The 18,589-nt window shown below is 44.8% G+C and overlaps 1 protein-coding gene across 2 annotated transcripts; it reads left to right on the top strand.

Annotated features, from left to right (window-relative positions):
* The first annotated feature begins 3,834 nt into the window (after positions 1–3,834).
* On the top strand, positions 3,835–18,027 carry LOC310768903 (phospholipase A2 inhibitor NAI-like). Of its 2 annotated transcripts, XM_083627807.1 has the most exons (8): positions 3,864–4,310; positions 5,577–5,759; positions 7,146–7,265; positions 8,984–9,118; positions 12,217–12,357; positions 13,384–13,527; positions 14,475–14,612; positions 17,079–18,027. In XM_083627807.1, exons 2-8 carry the CDS (start codon positions 5,711–5,713, stop codon positions 17,282–17,284), a joined length of 933 nt encoding a protein of 310 aa, XP_083483933.1. In that variant the 5' UTR covers positions 3,864–4,310; positions 5,577–5,710; the 3' UTR covers positions 17,285–18,027. The 2 variants fall into 2 exon arrangements, with proteins under 2 accessions (XP_083483934.1, XP_083483933.1); XM_083627808.1 differs by lacking the exon at positions 8,984–9,118 and having other exon boundaries at positions 3,835–4,310.
* The last annotated feature ends 562 nt before the right edge of the window (positions 18,028–18,589 follow it).

Genomic DNA, 18,589 nt, shown 5'->3' with positions numbered 1-18,589 from the left:
GAGCAGCTTGATGCAAGTATGGAGCCCCATGAAGCCTGGTCGATTAGGGTGACTGGCACACTGCCCTGCTCACCTCAAATTAGCACCCTGTTGGTCACCACCTTATTCTTATTTATTTATTTATTTAATTTGTTTACCCGTGGATATCAGGGCAGTTCACAACACAGTCTTTTGGGTGACACTGGCTGTCAGCTGCCTCCCCTTTAGTTTTCAGGGGTTCCCTGGTGCAACTCAGCAGGGTGGTTGGTGTGGGGCAGACCTGGGATTAGTCGGCTCCACCTCTGCTGGATAGCTCAGTGTGGTTAGAGCATGGTGCTGACAACACCGAGGTTGCAGGTTCGATTCCCCGTAAGGGACAGCTGCATATTCCTGCATTGCGGGGGGATGGACTTCGGGGGTCCCATCGGGCTCTGTGATTCTATGAAAATAGGCTGTACACATATTTCTTATTAGGAACCTGCTATAGGCTCTGGCTTTGCCTCCTGTTGGGCTCCCTTCCTCCTGCCCTACCAATCCCAGTCACTACTGGATGGAGCAATCTGTCTCTCCTCCACCTGCCTGGTCACTTGATCTGCATGGAATTCCCGGTCACTTGCGGCGACCAGGCTAGCAGTGAATTATAAGGCTGGGCTAGAAGATCCTGGGAAGCGGAGCTTCCAGTGGCCTCTGTCTTAAGACCTTGCAAAGGAGCTACCCATTGGGGTAGGTAGTGGCCCATATGGTTGGAGTCCAGCTCTCATTATCCCTGACCACTTAACTGGGGTCGCAAGTCTAACAATGTAGTCATCTTAGCTCGGTAGAGCATGCGACTCTTAACCTCGGGGCTGAGGGTTTGAGCCCCACGTTGGGTGAAAGATTCCTGCATTGCAGTGGGTTGGACCAGATGATCCTGTTGACATTTCCATTCCACCTTAAGGAACAGACGTGTGGAATTGTTGCGTGTCACATGCCTGTTTACATTCCAGCGCAGCTTGCTGGGAACTTCTGTTGTGTATAGCTTTTGCTTTTCCCATTCTCTTTTCCCATGTTTCTTTGTCCTGATTTATGAGTAATAAATCTGTAGTTGTCGTATGCTTCCACAAGCCTCACACCTATTCTGTGTGTGCAGCTCAATCTGCTGATAGTGTGCCCTGGCTTAGAAGCCTGGGTAACTGATTTACGTCGGAGCAGAGATGATGGTCTTTGCAGTGGGACGGCTGGAAGGAGACGGCCCAGCCGGGGCTAGCCAGCTGACCTCCCGGCCCTCTGCATGCCGACAGATCCTCGTGGTCCCTTCCAACTCTACCCTTATGATTCTATGGGCCCACAGACCGCTGGCTGCAAGTGATGGACATTGTCGGAAAGTGGCTCATTTTACAGTGTGCAAGGAGGTGAGGGAAAGGGAGGGCAAAATACTTACCTGGACCATGAGATCCCATATGATCATTTCAGAATCCAATCCAAGGCATGGACTGGAGGTGGGGGAGGAGGAGGAGAAAGTCATGTTGTGTCTCTAACAGCAGTTTCCCTAGCATGCCACTAGAGGGCAGGGCCATGCAGTTTCTGGAATAACACCTGCAAAATTTTTACTTGCAATCCTTTTGCTGCATTGGAAGGAGAGGGAAAGGGGAGTGTGTGTTTGTACGTGAGAAAATGCATGTTGAGGAAATTGCCAAATCTGGCAGTTTCTAATTACGTAGCTCCCCCTTCCCCATTTTCTCCCGTGGTGTAAAACTCATATTTCCCTGCTACCATTAATAAAGTTGTTAAGGCATTATCTGTCGTCCTCATGCTTATTTGTGAAGTCTCTTGAATATTTCATCTGGTTTCTTTGGAGCTGTTTAGGTGTGGAAAGCTTTTCTAAAACCCTCAGTTAGAAATTGCCATTTATAACCAAGCAACACACTTTAGCCTGTGAATAAGTCCGTGAAAGTTAGTAGCTCACAGAGGAAGAAGAAGAAGAGTTTGGATTTGATATCCCGCTTTATCACTACCCTACAGAGTCTCAAAGCGGCTAACAGTCTCCTTTCCCTTCCTCCCCCACAACAAACACTCTGAGGTGAGTGAGGCTGAGAGACTTCAAAGAAGTGTGACTAGCCCAAGGTCACCCAGCAGCTGCATGTGGAGGAGCGGAGACGCAAACCCGGTTCCCCAGATTACGAGTCTACTGCTCTTAACCACTACACCACACTGGCTCTCCAGCAAAATATAATGCTTAGAATTGAGCCAATTTTCGGTGTGCTGATTTCAAGGAGGGGGGGAAAACATCCCCTGAGAATCACATCGGCCATAATTTGGGAGGGTTGCAGATCTGTGTGAAAATGTTCTATTCAAAGTGGGGATAGAAAGCATGGCTCGCTCTTCTGATCTGATTTGGTATTGCAAACCTTAACGGGTTACATGATTCCTGACTTGGCCTCTTAGCAAAGAAGAATTTTTCTTTTAAAAAATGTACACAAAGAAATTACTGAGAGAGGCAGCCAAACGAGTGAAAATGAAATAAATGCAGGACTTTTTTTTTTAGGGCGAGCATTCAAGGTTCCTGTAACACCCTATTCTGGCGTTGAAAACGCCCCTGGAAACTTGGCTAGGCTCCAGTTATTTACCTGCCTATGCTGAATCAGTGGCCTCAAAGAATCACTTACAATTTCCATAGTTCCCTTCGTGGAAGAATTCATGGTTAAACTGCTCGGGGAATGGGAAACAGGTATCTCCTGACAACTCTCGGCACTCATAACAAACTACAAGTCCCATGATTCTTTGGGGAAAGCCATGTGGTATGATAATGCTTTAACTGTAAGATGTGGATGTGGGCTGAGATTCAACTGTCAGCCCACTCCGCTTCTGTCTGAGGAATTCGCTATTTTGTCCTTCACCTCAGATACCAAATAGTTCCGCGAAGGCCCTGTTCATCACAGATGAGCTAAACACACTACTTTTTGCTGTAATTTATTTGTAGATGACATAGGGCACACACGCCAAAAGTTATTACAAACTTCTTTTACAAATTGATTTATTGGTGTTACGTGATCTGCACTACCTGCACCAGGGGCCTCCCTCCCAGCTTACATTTTTTGGGGACTTTCACTTCTGCCTCTGCTTTAGTACGAGGCCCTAATTTTAGACACAATTAACTGCTAGAGCAAAAACTGTGATGGTGACACAAGCACCTTGCCCCGATTTCCTCGCTCTGAGGACCCCATTGGTCCTACCTAGAGCAGGGGAGGAGCTGGAGCTGGAGGGCCTCACCTCTGGATTAAATTTTCTGTTTTTCAATTTCAAATACTCATTTTACATCCTTAAGCTATCAATGGCATCGCTTATTTTCTTTCCATGGTTCATTTTACATATCTTAAATCCTTGCATGTTTTACAAACACTATACCAGTCAGTTTTCCATTATTGCATCCGTCAAAACTTATTTACACTGTTTAATTTATCTTAATGGCACCAGCTTTTTCAGCTGTACCCAATTATTTTCCATATATTCAATAAATGTTTTCCAATCTTCTCTAAACGCATGTTCTTCTTGTTCTCTTATTCTATATGTTAAGTCTGCAAGTTGTGCATATTCTGTCAACTTAAGTAGCCATTCTTCTTTGGTTGGGACCTCGCTCGTTTTCCATTTTGGGGCTAACAAAACACAGGCCACAGCTGTTGCATACATAAATAACCTTTTTTGACACCTGGGGATTTCAGACTGAATTATCCCCAAAGTACTTTTTTGGGGGAAAGTACTTTTAAACATTTTTTTCAATTCATCATAGATCATTTCCCAATACCCTTTTACATGTCCACCCCACCGCCTGAGGTCTTTGCCTCAGTCTGCCTAATGGAAGGGCTGGCCAACTTCTGTAATCCTGCAACACCACGAGGGCCACGCTGGGCCCCTGACCTGGGTTTACATTTTAAGGCCGCTAGAAAGAGAGTTGGATAATTAATGACTGTTGGTCTGTGGCTGCTAAACAGAAACTGTTCTGATGAGGTTTTTCAAGATTGCCCAGACTTCCCAATCCTCGTGTGTTGGCCAAGTGGCGGCACATGTCGCAACAATCCAGTTCCTCAGAAATGACATGTTCCAACTTGGTGCAGTGAACTCGGTCGTATTTGGATATGATAAACGTTCTCGATTCATGGAAGTGCGGGAGTGGCATTGATGACGGGGAGGAAGGGGTGTGGGCCATATGGCCAGGCTCCTGTGTGGATGGGAGGCAGAAGATAAGACACAGAGATGCGTTTGGGATAAGCACTTAACAGCATATGAACCACAAGGTAATGAGACTGACCTGCAGGGAGATCCATTTGTGCCTCTGCAAAAATCAACCACAACTGGTAAGTGTGGGGGTGGAGCTGATCAGCGATTAAGTCATTTTCAGTAGCATTGGGTGGTATCCTGTTAAGTTTTACTCAAAGCAGACCACTGAAATTAATTTGCATGATTATATTAAGCCCGTTAATTTCAATGGGTCTGTTCTGGATAAAACTTAGAAGAAATCATCTTCTTCATTTAATTTAAACTGTAAGAGGGAATGGCAAATTGGTCAATTACAGTTTCCCGTTTCCCCACTCTTAAATTCAGTTGTCCGCATTTCTACAACAGTCTGCAATTAGAAAACCCAGCAGCATTTTAGTATGTTAGCTTCACCAAGAAGCACATTAGTGAATATACACTTTAGCATGTACATTTTTGCAGAATCGCATTGTAAAATTAAAATGTGGAAGGGTGGTTGGTTTTCGGAATGCATATTGTTTCACAGAGTGTGATTAGTTTTGCCTTCAGATGCAAACTGAATCCAATTTCTCCCTCTTCCCGAAGTCTTAAGTGAACAGGTACCACCTGAGTCTGAAACGGACAGGTGTTGCGAGCTCAACGTCTCTTATTTGAGATAGCAACTGCTGGGAACTTTCTCCATCCCAAGTTCTGTAAGGAGGGTGATGAAAATTAGCTGGGAAACTGGATTTCCATGTTAGGGGTGCTGCTAGAGGGTGACCCTTTGGGTCATTTCCATGAACCCTCCCTGTTGTAAAATGTAAAAATTAGAAAGTTTTATTTTGCTTACAGAGTGTCTGGGGGCACTGCAGATAGGCAAGACCTCAGCAATCCAGCATCTTAATTTGCCCAGATGCATCTATGCATCTAAAAGGCCCTTTACAGTGGTAGTTCCTCAGTTGTGGAATGACCCCCCTAGTGCAGTGTACCTGTCTCCATTATTACCAACATCCAGGAGGAATCTGAAAACAGTCCTGTTTACCCAGGCATTTGGTGGCTGAAGAATACTATTCCTGGCAACCTCGAGATCATTGATTGGAAGCATGTTTTTAATTGTAACTGCTTTGAGATGTTTTTAACTGCAATTGTTTTTAGAATGTCATCAACTGTTCTAAAATGTTTTTTGCATTGTTTTTAAATTGTTTATCTGTTTGCCACCCTGGGCTCCTTGGATTGGAAGAGCAGGATATAATTGCAATCAATAAATCGGTGCTTGAATGCAAATTTGTACCATTCGCTTATGGACAGAGTCATCTGTGCATTTTTGCAGCGCTCTTCCTTCCCACAATAAAAGACCTAAAGCGCCGGTTTCCCCCTGTTCTTTCCAGTTCTTCCCTTCATCATCTCCTGTTCTGAAGGTTTCAAACACATCCTTCTATGTTTCTGAAGTCAGCTCCCTGACAAGCCCTCACCTCTGAAGCAAGCCAGGTTTGCTCCTCCTCATCTGAACATCAAAGCTGCTATGAAGTTTCAGGTGTCCCTTGTGATCTTCATATTCTGCCTTGGTGCAGGTAAGTCTCAGGTGCATCTGGCTGCATGTGCACATTGTGTGATCTGGGAACTGAGTGGGTTGATCTATTGAGAACACCTCTTGGGCCAAGCCCTGCTAACTTCAGCCAGGCTTGCATAGAGGACAATTCAGGTGGATGGGGACTAAGATGTCTGAAAGATATGCAGCTATACAATATATTGCAATTAATTCTTTAGCCCTCTAGAAGTGGACTTTTGTGGTACTTAGATTACAGGGGAAGGGGCAGAATAGCTTCATCCCCCTTACCCTTTGTGTTGTCTCACTTAGGCTGAAATCCTATATACATTGAAATGAGAGTATTTCCCATTGAACTCAATAGGACTTCCTGTGTCACCAGCTATAGGAGGGGGTCATAAATATGGCTAAAACTTGTGGGCCGGAGAAAGGGGCCATTGGATTTTATTAAGGGCTCCTCTATTCCGGCTCTCCCCACCCCCCAGAAAATTTGAGCTTTCAACTTTAGTTTGCAAAAGCCACAGGAAATTTGTTTGACCGCCATATAGCTAACTTTACAATGCAATCATATGCATGTTACTTTTTCTTTTCCAGAAGCAGCACTCACAGTGCTTACTCTCAGATGGTGCATAAGATTGAAGCCGTCACTGAGCTTAGATCCCACCAAGATCAGAGGGGCAGGGTTGAAACATTAGTTGAAGCAGAAGTGGCGGTTGGTTTGCATTGGACTGGTAGGGCAGAAGGCAAGGAGCCCAACAGTAGGTGGCGCTAGAGCCCAATACAGGAAGAGTCAGAGGCAATGACAGGCAGGGGCAACTAAGCCAGCTTTGGCCCATACCTTTCTTCTTCCTTAGAGGAATTTCTTAGAGGAATTTGAGACTAAGGAGGAAGAAACTGACAAGTAGTTCTTACCCAGAGCCCTGAAACTGTCCTCCCTTCCTCCTTACATCCCATTCCTCCAAATGCCACTTTTAACCCAATTCCACCTGCCTTTCCCCCAGTTCCTCCCTTCGCTTTCCCCCCTGTCCACAGAAGACTACAACTGTCACACACGCAGGGACCTTTCTTCCTCTCCAAGTCACTTAATACAGATATGGATCCCCCTACTTTTTCTTCCTGCCCCTCTTCCTTTCCCCACCTTTAGAACCTTGGGAGACAGCCCATGAAAGCAGGGTGATGACAGACCGGTGCAAATATAGTATAAAGAGAAATATGTCCGTTCAGATGGCACAAGCTTATTCCGTGATGAAATCAGTTAACTACATGAACAAGCTACTACTAGCTGTTCTTATGACTTAGCATCTCAAAAACTGGAAGTGGCCTCTCTGGGCCTCTGAGAGGGCCTGTGCATCTCCAGCACAGGTTAACGTAGCATGGAAAAAGCAGACATTATCTTTGTGTCTTTCTCCAGCCGACAGCTTGACATGTCAGAAGTGCTTGAGCAAGAACGGGAAGTGTGCAAAGAACGAAGTGGAGGTTTGTGAGCAGTCTCAAGACGCTTGCTTCATTGAGACCAAGGACTACGCTGGTTGTAAGTGCATACCCTCCAACATTCCTCCAATGAAAATAGGGGTGTCCCATCCAATAATAATAATAATAATAATAATAATAATAATAATAATAATAGTAATAATTTTATTATTTATACCCCACCCACCTGACTGGGTTGCTCCAGGTGCTCTGGGCAGCTTTCAATATATAAACATAGTAATAAAATGTTAAACATTTTAAAAAACCTACCCTAGACAGGGCTGCCTTCTAAAGGTTGTATAGAAGAGTTTGGATTTGATATCCTGCTTTATCACTACCTGAAGGAGTCTCAAAGCGGCTAACATTCTCCTTTCCCTTCCTCCCCCACAACAAACACTCTGTGAGGTGAGTGGGGCTGAGAGACTTCAGAGAAGTGTGACTGGCCCAAGGTCACCCAGCAGCTGCATGTGGAGGAGCGGGGAAGTGAACCCGGTTCACCAGATTACGAGTCTACTGCTCTTAACCACTACACCACACTGGCTCTTGGCTTGGGGATTGCATAACCCCATATCCTCCAACATTCCTCCGATGAAAATAAGGACATCCTAAGAAAAAGAGGGACATTCGGGTACCAAATCGGAAACCGGGACGGCTTCTATAAATCTGGGACTGTCCCTGGAAAATAGGGACAGGTGGACACTGTTATTCAGACAGTGGCAGGAGATCAGAAGTGCATTAGCGACCATTTGATTGGGGCTCATGCCTCTCTATGGACATTCCTCAAAATTTGACAAGAGGCAGCAGCTGGCCAACGTCTGGTGAGGAAATGGGGTTGGGCAAGATGCTCTGCATTGCTCCAGGATCATTGATGGTTGGAAGCAGCAGGCCTCTGAGCATCTGTCATGGAAGGCTATAGAGCAGCAGTAGGGAATCTCAGCCCCAGGGGGTGAATGTGACTCTCCTACTCTCTCTGTTTGGCTCTTGCAACTGTTCTCAGGCTACAGGCCTTCCAGACTATGCTTGAGTGTGTCTGCCTTGCTGGAATGTGTCCTTGGACCCTGATAATGCTTCCTCGGGTGAAGGACAACGAAGGGTGTGTGAATGCATGCAGAAACTTGCCTACTGTACAAAGGTGAAATTTGCCTTTGCTTCTGCACTCACTTTTGCCTCTCACCCGATCCACCCCTGGCATGTGACCTGTGGAAGGTTACCGAGAATGTGGTCCTCTGGCTGACACAGCTTAGTCCCATAATTCAAGCATTTCCCATAGTTTAAATACTTGCTATAACGTAAAAAATCTCTGTACAGTGGTACCTCTGGTTAAGAACTTAATTCGTTCTGGAGGTCCGTTCTTAACCTGAAACTGTTCTTAACCTGAGGTACCACTTTAGCTAATGGGGCCTCCCACTGCCTCACAATTTCTGTTCTCATCCTGAAGCAAAGTTCTTAACCCGAGGTACTATTTCTGAGTTAGTGGAGTCTGTAACCTGAAGTATCTGTAACCTGAAACATCTGTAACCTGAGGTACCACTGTACTTTAATTAAAGTACATCTCACCACAGAGGTGAAAACTGACCAGGGGACCTGTGCACCTGCCAGTCTGCTCACCAGCAGTGGGGAATTTTAAGGCCCCACTTCTTCTTCTTTGAGTTTATTTACAAAATTATTTACACTGGACCTGGACCAGGCATAACATCCTTTGCAAATCTAATATGACACTTGCAATAGCACCCTATGCTGGCAATGGGTTAACTCTTTTGTTTGATCTTTTGTTTGCAGTGGATGCAGGAACGGTGAAACTGGGCTGTGGTGACTCAAATTTGTGCCGCCGCTATCATAAAGGGAACAGGGGATCTTTAAACTGGTCAATGATTTGTTGCTCCTTCGATCTATGCCAGCCTCTGACACGTGATGGTATGTGGTACAGAAATGGTGCATGCCCATGTTGATGTGATCTGAATTTAGCCATGAGGCTATGTTGGGGGCAGTGATAAACACTTTCATGAAAACATCACCTCAGTGCTTTGCCAGTAATAAATAATAATGATAATAAATAAATAAATAAATAATAATAATAAGCCTATTCAACTAATGAATGAATGAATTTATTATTTCAGTCACAGACCAGTTCCAGCCCACATACAAGGAAGTCATAAAACATGATAGGGATACATTTGAATTTGCAATTAGGTATAACAGGGACAATACAGATATAGCAACAGTTAAAATTGTTGTTGTTGTTTAGTCGTTTAGTCATGTCCGACTCTTCATGACCCCATGGGCCAGAGCATGCCAGGCACTCCTGTCTTCCACTGCCTCCCGCAGTTTGGTCAAACTCATGCTGCTAGCTTCAAGAACATTGTCCAACCATCTCGTCCTCTGTCATCCCCTTCTCTTTGTGCCCTCCATCTTTCCCAACATCAGGTTCTTTTCCATGGAGTCTTCTCTTCTCATGAGGTGGCCAAAGTATTGGAGCCTCAGCTTCAGGATCTGTCCTTCCAGTGAGCACTCAGGGCTGATTTCCTTCAGAATGGATACGTTTGATCTTCTTGTAGTCCATGGGACTCTCAAGAGTCTCCTCCAGCACCATAATTCAAAAGCATCAATTCTTCGGCGATCAGCCTTCTTTATGGTCCAGCTCTCACTTCCATACATCACTACCGGGCAAACCATGTCTTTAACTATATGGACCTTTGTTGGCAAGGTGATGTCTCTGCTTTTTAAAAAGCAGAGACAGTGTATATATACTTAGTCACATATTCAACTATTTAGTCCCGCTAGTGGACGTCCATGCAAGGACTTCTGCTAGCAGAGTGGGGCCTCCCCTCCTTTCCCTTGGTGTGCTCCCTGAAATTGGCTTGCAATCTGTGGGGGGCCCAATAGTATTCAGTATTCAGGGGCAGGAGAGGGAATAATGTTATGTCAGAGCAAGCTGGAATACTTGTGCTGATGGAACATTTTCCTTAATGAATTCCTAATAATAAAACAACAACAACTTCTTCTTCTTCTTCTTCTTCTTCTTCTTCTTCTTCTTCTTCTTCTTCTTCTTCAGCATGTTCTCCTCTTTGCACAAGTGTCTCAAAGTGACAGAGTAAAGCAAGCTATACAGAACACGAAAAACAAAACAATTGAAAGCCAAAACTTATTGCGTTGTATCCAAAGCCAGTCCTACTCTGAGTAGACATGCTGAAATTAATGGAGAACTTGCAACCCAACCCCTCCATCCCCCTAACATAGGTCTGGCTACCACAGAACAGCTCCCCAAGGAACAATAAACCAATCACCATCTGCTGCAAAGAAAAAGGTTAACACTGAAAAGTTATCAGTGTTGGTGCCCGGCAAGCCTTCATGGGGATAGTATTCCACAGACTACGGAAAAGGCCCATTCTTTCATCATCACACATCATCTGCCAGAGGGAAAACACATCCCCCAATTAGGGGATGTGACAGAGCCGGCCCGCCCATAAGGTAGTGTAGCACCCTGCTTGTGGTTAACGCTTAGCTGGAATGAAATATTCAACGCAGCAATAGAGAAATTAAAATAATAATTTATTTGTCAGACAAATAAATGATAGGCACAGTGGTATATGGTTACCAAAGCTCTGCCCCCTCCAGCCCTGATGGCCAGCACTTATATTTCCTCAGCCCAGCCCCCTTGCTCCTCCTTTGGCTGCCTCTGTCCAATCAGCCTGGTTGAAATTCCTATTGGCTGTTTGCTAGAACCAATCATAAAAGATACACCCATTTCCTATTACCTTTTATGGGAGACAAAGAGCTATATTTCCTTCTATCCATAAATGGCAGACAAGTAGCCATATATCTTACATTTGCCTCGACAAGGCACCTTAATTACCAGATCACCTTTTGCCCCTGTTGCCCCTGCATTCCAAAACAAATGGCTAAAACAAATGGCTCATGGTATTAAATTCTATCTAAACAGAGATCTTGGGTTCACATTCTCACACACCATCAATGAAATAAGAATCTAACATAAGAATCTAACATTTCTTACTTTCTAAATCCTTTGCATAATTACATTAAGCCAACAAATCTCATACATAACATAGCTTTTTAGGAGAAAAGGCCTTTGCAAAGTAAAAAAGGAACTCAGTAAAAAACAGCTTCAAAAGAAGCCTCTTCAGTTTACACCCCCCTTTCCCAGCCAGCTGCTTTTTCCATTAGCTCTTCCCAAAATTTATTGCCCTTTAACTCTCTCAGTATACCTTAAACCTTAGGAAAATATGGCTAGAGTCTGATGGGAGGCACATGATATTATTTTCTGTTAAACAATAAATCTTACTATTTACCAACTCTTAATTAGTGTTTTTGCAGCTTGATTGTATTCTGTAATATGTAGGGTCAGTGTAACATTTGCTCCCAGCCTGTAATTCCCTTTTACAACTTTGAGAAACTTGTCTCGTGCTACTGCTATAAATCAGGGGGGCCCTTGTTCAGGAGAGCAGGAAGATAAACAACTGCCAAAGTACTTAGCCAGCTGGTTTCTGCCTGGCATGAAACATACAAACATTTGCAAATATATCTTTAAGCTCATTTTAAAATACAGGCCTTGATCAGATGCCTCAGTAGCGTGAAGAGTCCGCCTCAGGTGGCAGAAGTGCAAGAGGTGGCATTCTGCCTGCCCCACCTCTTCTGCTGCCAAGAGGGAGGTGTTGCAGCGCACAGTGTTGCTGCTTATCTTCCCCAGGTGGAATGCTTTGAGGAGCGCCCTGGCTCCTGCTGAGTTTGGTGACAGCCAGGGTGTTCCTGCATGCCATGTTGCTGATCAGGTGACCCCTCCCTGGGGTGGGGAGGAGCTGAATGGCAGTGCTCTGAGGAGTGCTCTTGCTTTTGCCAAGTTTGCTGAGAGCTGGGAGGAGGCAGCAGAAATGGTGGGCATATGGGTGAGAGGGGGGTGGCAGGCAGCAATTTCCATTTTGCCTCAGGTGGTGAAATGGACTGGAAACTGATGATCTCTTTCTCTTCCCCCTGCTGCTCACTGTTGCTTCCAACAGTTCACAGAAACGGATCAAAAAATGGTGTGCAGTGTCAAACCTGCATCGGGAGCGCAGCTGAATGTGGCCTCAATGCGCCCACAGAGCCATGCTATGGGAGTGAAGACCAGTGCGTGCAGATCTCCCAGCGCTTCCTGCCAGGTATTGCCAAGTGGGTACCAAAGCATTCAAAATGCACAGGCACAGGGATAGGAGAGACTAAGGCATCGCTAAGGATGTGATGGTCACTAGCGAATAGGTGTAGGGAAACCTCTGCAACCGCAACCTGCTGCGTAATCACCATTGCAAATGATGCACATGGTGTTGGAAAAACATATTTCTGAGTTGCTCTCCTATGTTTTTAAGACTGTGTGTTTTGCAATAAAATGCAATTGCAGAGCTGGTCTTTCTAGGCTGGACAGGCAAAGCACTACGAAAACCTTTAGAGGCAACTGTTCCTTTAATTAAATGCTTTCTGTTTTTTTTTGTTCTCACCATTTTACTTCTTCCTGCTGGATTCATGATAAATTGCCCCTTGTTAGAGGGCTTCTGTTTCCTGCTTGGTGGGTCAGTAGTTTAATTACTAATTTCCTTGCATATTTTTATACTCCTTTTATAGTGAAAGAGAGCTATTTAGCCATAAAAGAAAGGAAAGAAAAATCAGGAAGCAAATAATTTGCTACTCTTCTCCGCTACAGTGGGGAACGGAAACTGACAAATATGGGGCAATTAAGGGGCAATGCACCACTAACCCATATCCATGCAATGAAATGAAATGAGTGGAGTCAGCTAACTGGAAACTTCAAATTACAAGAGACCTTTGCTGAAAGGGGCTTACTTTTGAGTAGACATAGATGGATCTTGGCCATTGGCATTGCTGGATAATATAGAACTATATTAAGTTCTGTGTGAAATCTGTTTTTATTGCACTTCCAGCTAATTGGAAAAAAGGAGCAATGCCTCAATGCAGTGGATACTGTGGAAGCTGTTCCATGGAACAGCAAAATAACACCCACCATGCAATTTTAAACATATACAGTATATGGAGAAGCTGTAATATGTATTTAGTGAGATAATAAATGGAGTTAAAAGTGGAGTGTCCATTGGAATACAATCTACTAGCTGCATTTCTTAGATCCAAAAATGGTCCTGTTGTGTGTGGACATCACCTGATGATTGCTTCTCCAGGTGAAGAAACAGAACCCATCATAAAGGGATGTGGAGGCAGTTCCTTTAAGGACACATTGGTGGCGTACCAGATCGGGAGAGATTTTGCCTTTGTTGAGCAAAAGGTCTGCAGCAGTTCCAACTGCAACAACAGGAGCTTCCCAGGTAAATGACAATCGCCGTGCTCTGATAACCTTCTGCCAGGTAGGTACCGCCTGGGTGTAGGCTCCTGCCTGTATGCCAAATAATAACAATCTAGGACACAGTCTGCAGGAAAGTCCCCCAGCACAAGCCCCATGGCAATGAACAGGAGAGTTGCAGGAGAGTCGTCGCGCCTCTTCCAAATTAATATTTTGAAAAATAGGAACTCCACAGAATGTTTAATTTAGGTAAAAATTGCACTCATTTTTCAGAAGATAGAGGGGCTGTCTTGTGCCCAAGATTGAGGGGGTCCAGCGCATGTCACACACTGGTGTGCATTGCACGCACTATTCTGTAAGGGATGTTTTAGATGAGATTCCTGCACTGCAGGGGGTTGGACTAGATGACCCGTGGGGTCCTTTCCAACTCTACGATTCTGTGACGTCATGTGTATGATGTTGCATCATCGGGGGGGGGGGAGTCTGAGTGCGGAGCCCGGCTCAGAGGAGAGGGCCAGCAGAACCCTGCTGGTCCAGCATTGCATAAAACCATGGGTAGGCAAACTAAGACCCGGGGGCTGTATCTGACCCAATCGCCTTCTAAATCCGGCCCACGGATGGTCTGGGAATCAGAGTGTTTTTACATGAGTAGAATGTGTCCTTTTATTTAAAATGCATCTCTGGGTTATTTGTGGGGCCTGCCTGATGTTTTGACATGAACAGAATGTGTGCTTTTATTTAAAATGCATCTCTGGGTTATTTGTGAGGCATAGGGATTCGTTCATTCCCCCCCCCAAAAAAAAATATAGTCTGGCCCCCACAAGGTCTGAGGGGCAGTGGAAAAAGTTTGCTGACCCCTGCATAAACCCATCATTTCTGTAAGTTGCCTTGAGGCATTTTGGAGAAAGGTGACTTAAGAAATTGAATAGATCAGCATCAGTAAAGTCCCCCCCCCCATTTTTTACTCTACAGTCATAACTTCCGGACAGCCCAATGGGCTGCAATGCTATACTTGCCAGGAGTCTGGGCATGGGGAGTGTGCTCAGGACAGACTGCAAGTTTTAAATTGCACAGGAGTCATGGATCAGTGCGTACGTGTCATCGACAGAGGTAAGAAAGCGGCAAGGGTGCGTATACAGAGGACTGGGAAGTATGCCTGTTGGCCTGATCAGATGCTAAAGAGGGCACAACTCCTTATCTCAAAGTGTTAGAGAGAAGCATGGATCAGAAAAACTGCTGCTACAGGAATCCACCCTTTGGGATACACTGCTTGAGGGCCATGTGAAATTACCTTAAACAAGGAGAGTCTCCATACACAGAGGAGGTTATTTGTTACATCTTTGTTCCGGCTTTGATCCCTCTCAATCAGTATCTACAGCGGTACCTCGGTTTTTGATCATCTCGGAAGCTGAATGTTTCGGTTTTGAACGCCGAAAACCTGAAAACCCAGAAGTAAATGCTTCCGTTTTCGAACATGCCTCAGAAGTTGAACGGCTTCTGCTGAGCATTTTTTCTCCATTGAATTTGCAGAATGCCCTTTGCGCCTCGGTTTTCAAACGTTTCAGAAGTCAAACGGTCTTCCGGAATGGATTACGTTCAAAAACCGAGGTACCATTGTGCCAGGAGCAATTAATTCTGCAACACCTCTCCGTCAGGTAGGAAATAATTCCTGACAGAGAGGATGCAGTCAAGTGACCTGTTCTCAGGTGAGGTGCCCCATCGCTTCTCTGTGTGAGTCACTGTTCTTGGTGTCCCTTCTTTTATCCACATCTGAACTCGGTTATTCATGCAGGGTTCCTTTGAGGACAGGAGATTCTTGCTTTTGTACCATCCACGCCATGGATTTAAAAGTGGTTTTAACAACCAACCCTTTTACTTGGGCCACTCTGGGAATTGTAGTCCTGTGAGGGTGGTAGGAGGGGGTCTCCTAACAATTCCCAGTACCCTTAACAAACTACAGTTCCCTGGATTCTCGGCGGGCGAGGGGGAAACCTTGACAGTTAAAGTGTTATAAAAGTGTGGGTAAACAAACATTCTGGAGTCTTCCTTTTTGGATGGATTAGGTGTGCCTCTCCAACATCAGACATGTAGAATGCGCCAAAGCAAAGGGTTTAGGTTGCCCTGATCCCAGATAAGCCTCCCACAGTGAAGCACGCAGATTGTGGTCAATTTCACGGCCTCTGAAGACATCCTTTTAATTTCACCTCCGTATTGATTTGTGCTCCTGATGCTATCAAGGCGTTTGCACACGCTATCCCGTTTTCAAAAGATTGAGCATTGCATCTGTTTTGGGGAAACCACACTGCTTCACTTCCAATGAGTGCCTATCTCCGTAACTATTTATGCCACAAACGTTCTGGTTTATTTTTGTCCTGCTTTGGTTGAGTTTTAAAGCCCCTCCGGACAGCAAGGATGTGGCAGCATTGGGGAAGCATCACAGAGCAAATCCACCACAGATGCACTATCCTTGTGTTAAGAACATGTTGCAGAATACACCTGCAATAAAACATCCTTTTTTTGGAGGGCCCCTCAATTTCTCACTCATTCTTTACTTGTAGGAAATGTCTTAGTATAAGAGGACCATTTCGCCCTCTAGTGTCCATAGGTGGAATGTGATGCAGGTTTTACGCTGCTCTAAAAATCTCCAATTTAGGAGTGGGGAGCTACCAGGTACAGTCGTACCTCGGTTTTCAAACAGCTTAGTTCCTGAATGTTTTGGCTCCTGAACGTCGCAAACCCGGAAGTGACTGCTCCAGTTTGCGAACTATTTTTGGCAGTGAGTAGGGGTACTCTCCTTTTCCTACTCATATTGAAATACTTCTTACGTTATATGTGTAAGAATAATTTATTGTGATCTGATGTAACATATATTACTGTTTTTACTTTTTGGGTGAATTTTTGTTCATTTAAAACATGAAAGAAAGAAAGAAAGAAAGAAAGAAAGAAAGAAAGAAAGAAATACTGCCCCTCAATGAGGCCAAAGTTAGATTCACAAAATGTTTAGGGGTATGCGTCCCCCCTCACCCCCCAGAAAAAAACACTGGTTTATGGAAGCCGAGCATCTGTTGGGGCTCCCAAGGCTTCCGATTGGCTGCAGAAGATTCAGAAGCTGCACTTCAGTTTTCGAATGTTTTGGAATTCGAACGGACTTCTGGAACAGATTCCGTTCGACTTCCAAGGTACGACTGTATCTCTATTTGGCCTTCATAGAATCATAGAATTGTAGAGTTGAAAGGGACCACAAGGGTCATTTAGTCCAACCCCACCGCAATGCAGAAATCTTTCTTCTTGTGGGACTCGAACCCACGACCCTGAGGTTAAGAGTCTCATGCTCTACAGAACTCTCCCTAGGCCAAGTCTCTCTCTTTTTTGCCTGTCCTTGAACTTCGATAATGGAGAGGGTTGTTTAAGTGTGGGTAAAAACTAGCCTGCCCTACAAGGCGAAGCTTCCATTAGTTGCCCCGCCCACTTTCCCCTCTGGCTCCACCCACTGCTGCCATGCGGCCCTCAGAAGATTGCCCAGAAGGGAATGTGGCCCTTGAAAAATCCAAAAAACCTGTCTTCCTTCTTTCCCAGAGAACAGAACTGTGACCCTTCAGAAAGGCTGTGCCACTGAGACCATGTGCAGCAGCTATGAGGATATCTATTCCAAACTGATGGGGCCGGATTCCTTTGTTGAGTGTTGCAAAACGTCCTTCTGCAACCAAGCCAGAGAGCTTTCTGGCCCACAGATGCTACTGATGGTGGCTGCTTCTGCCTGGTGGCTGGCATGGATGGCTTGACCACAATGGCGGCTGTCTGGGTGAGCCTTCAAGAAAGGATCAGGCCAGTCTTTGAAGGTTGGTTGCATACATGGGAATAGGTGCTTGTCGGCTACTGGGGCTCCTTTATCTGCCTGGAAGGAGGTGGCACTGAAGCACTGCTCCGCTACTGTCTACATGCCATGCCAAGACTGGATTACTGCAATGCGCAGCATGCGGGGCTTTCCTTGTGCTTGATCTGGAAGCTGCAGTTAGTGCAGAATGCTGCGGCAAAAGATTAAGACCCTGGTCAACAGAGGACACCTTTGTCCAGAGGCCTGTAGTAGTTACCAATTTGCTGCTGGGCCACGTTCAAAGAGTTACTATTGGTATATAAAGCCCTTAACAACCTGGGACCAGTTTACCTGTGAACAGTCTTACCCCACATATTGCATGCCTGCTTGACTGCTTCAATTACAGATGCCACAAAATATTTGTAAGAAATTGACCTTTTCTTGTGGCAGCATCCCTGCCTATTGACATCAGCCAGCAGCCTTCATTGTACTCTTTTCAGTGTCTGCTAAGAGCCTTTTTGCTTAAGCAAGCCTACCCAGATATGTAGAATGTCAAAGTGTGTTTTAATCTTTTTTTTAGCTCATTGTTGATTTTAAATTTTTTTGGAATATTTTAAATAGCTGTTTTTAATGATAATTTTGTTGTTTTATTTTTTTCTCAATTAAGTGGTATGAAAATTTTATGAACTAAATAAACAATAAACAAAACACCCAATGTTGTAATAGGGTGCTTTTGGAGGGGCAGTTCCCACACCTACTGTTCACATGCAATGCCCTTTCTTGGCTAGAGTGGGCATTTGATTTTTAAGAGTCTCATCTTCTCACTGCCTGCATGAGGGACATCTATGCAGGCTCACAAACACAAGTCTCAAACGTGGTTGTGTTAAGGGACACCTCAACAAAAACCAAAGCCTGTAGGTTGGGAAGACAAAATATTACATTTTCCAGGTTCACAATCATTCTCATGCTTTCTGATGGATTCTTCCACACTATATTTCTATTGGATGCTTCTACACTATGGAAAGGACGGTTTGCTTAACTCTGTATTATTAGAAATCTGGAAACCTGCTATTCCACAGGCCAAAAGCAGAACAGCAGTGATTGTGTCATCCACATCTAGAAGCACCCACTGTTCAGTATTGCCAACAATTAAGAGATTTAGATCCTGATGAAAAAACCCTTCAAGTTGTCAGAGAGGGCCATTCTGAGTGCAGCATTGCTTGCCATCAACTCCCGTTTTTGGAGAGGCTTCAACCATCCCCCCCCCCCGAGA

The sequence above is a fragment of the Podarcis filfolensis genome (assembly GCF_964270895.1).
Source record: "Podarcis filfolensis genome assembly, chromosome: 8".
Classification (NCBI taxonomy): Eukaryota; Metazoa; Chordata; class Lepidosauria; order Squamata; family Lacertidae; genus Podarcis; species Podarcis filfolensis.
This window is presented reverse-complemented; position numbering and strand designations above follow the sequence as displayed.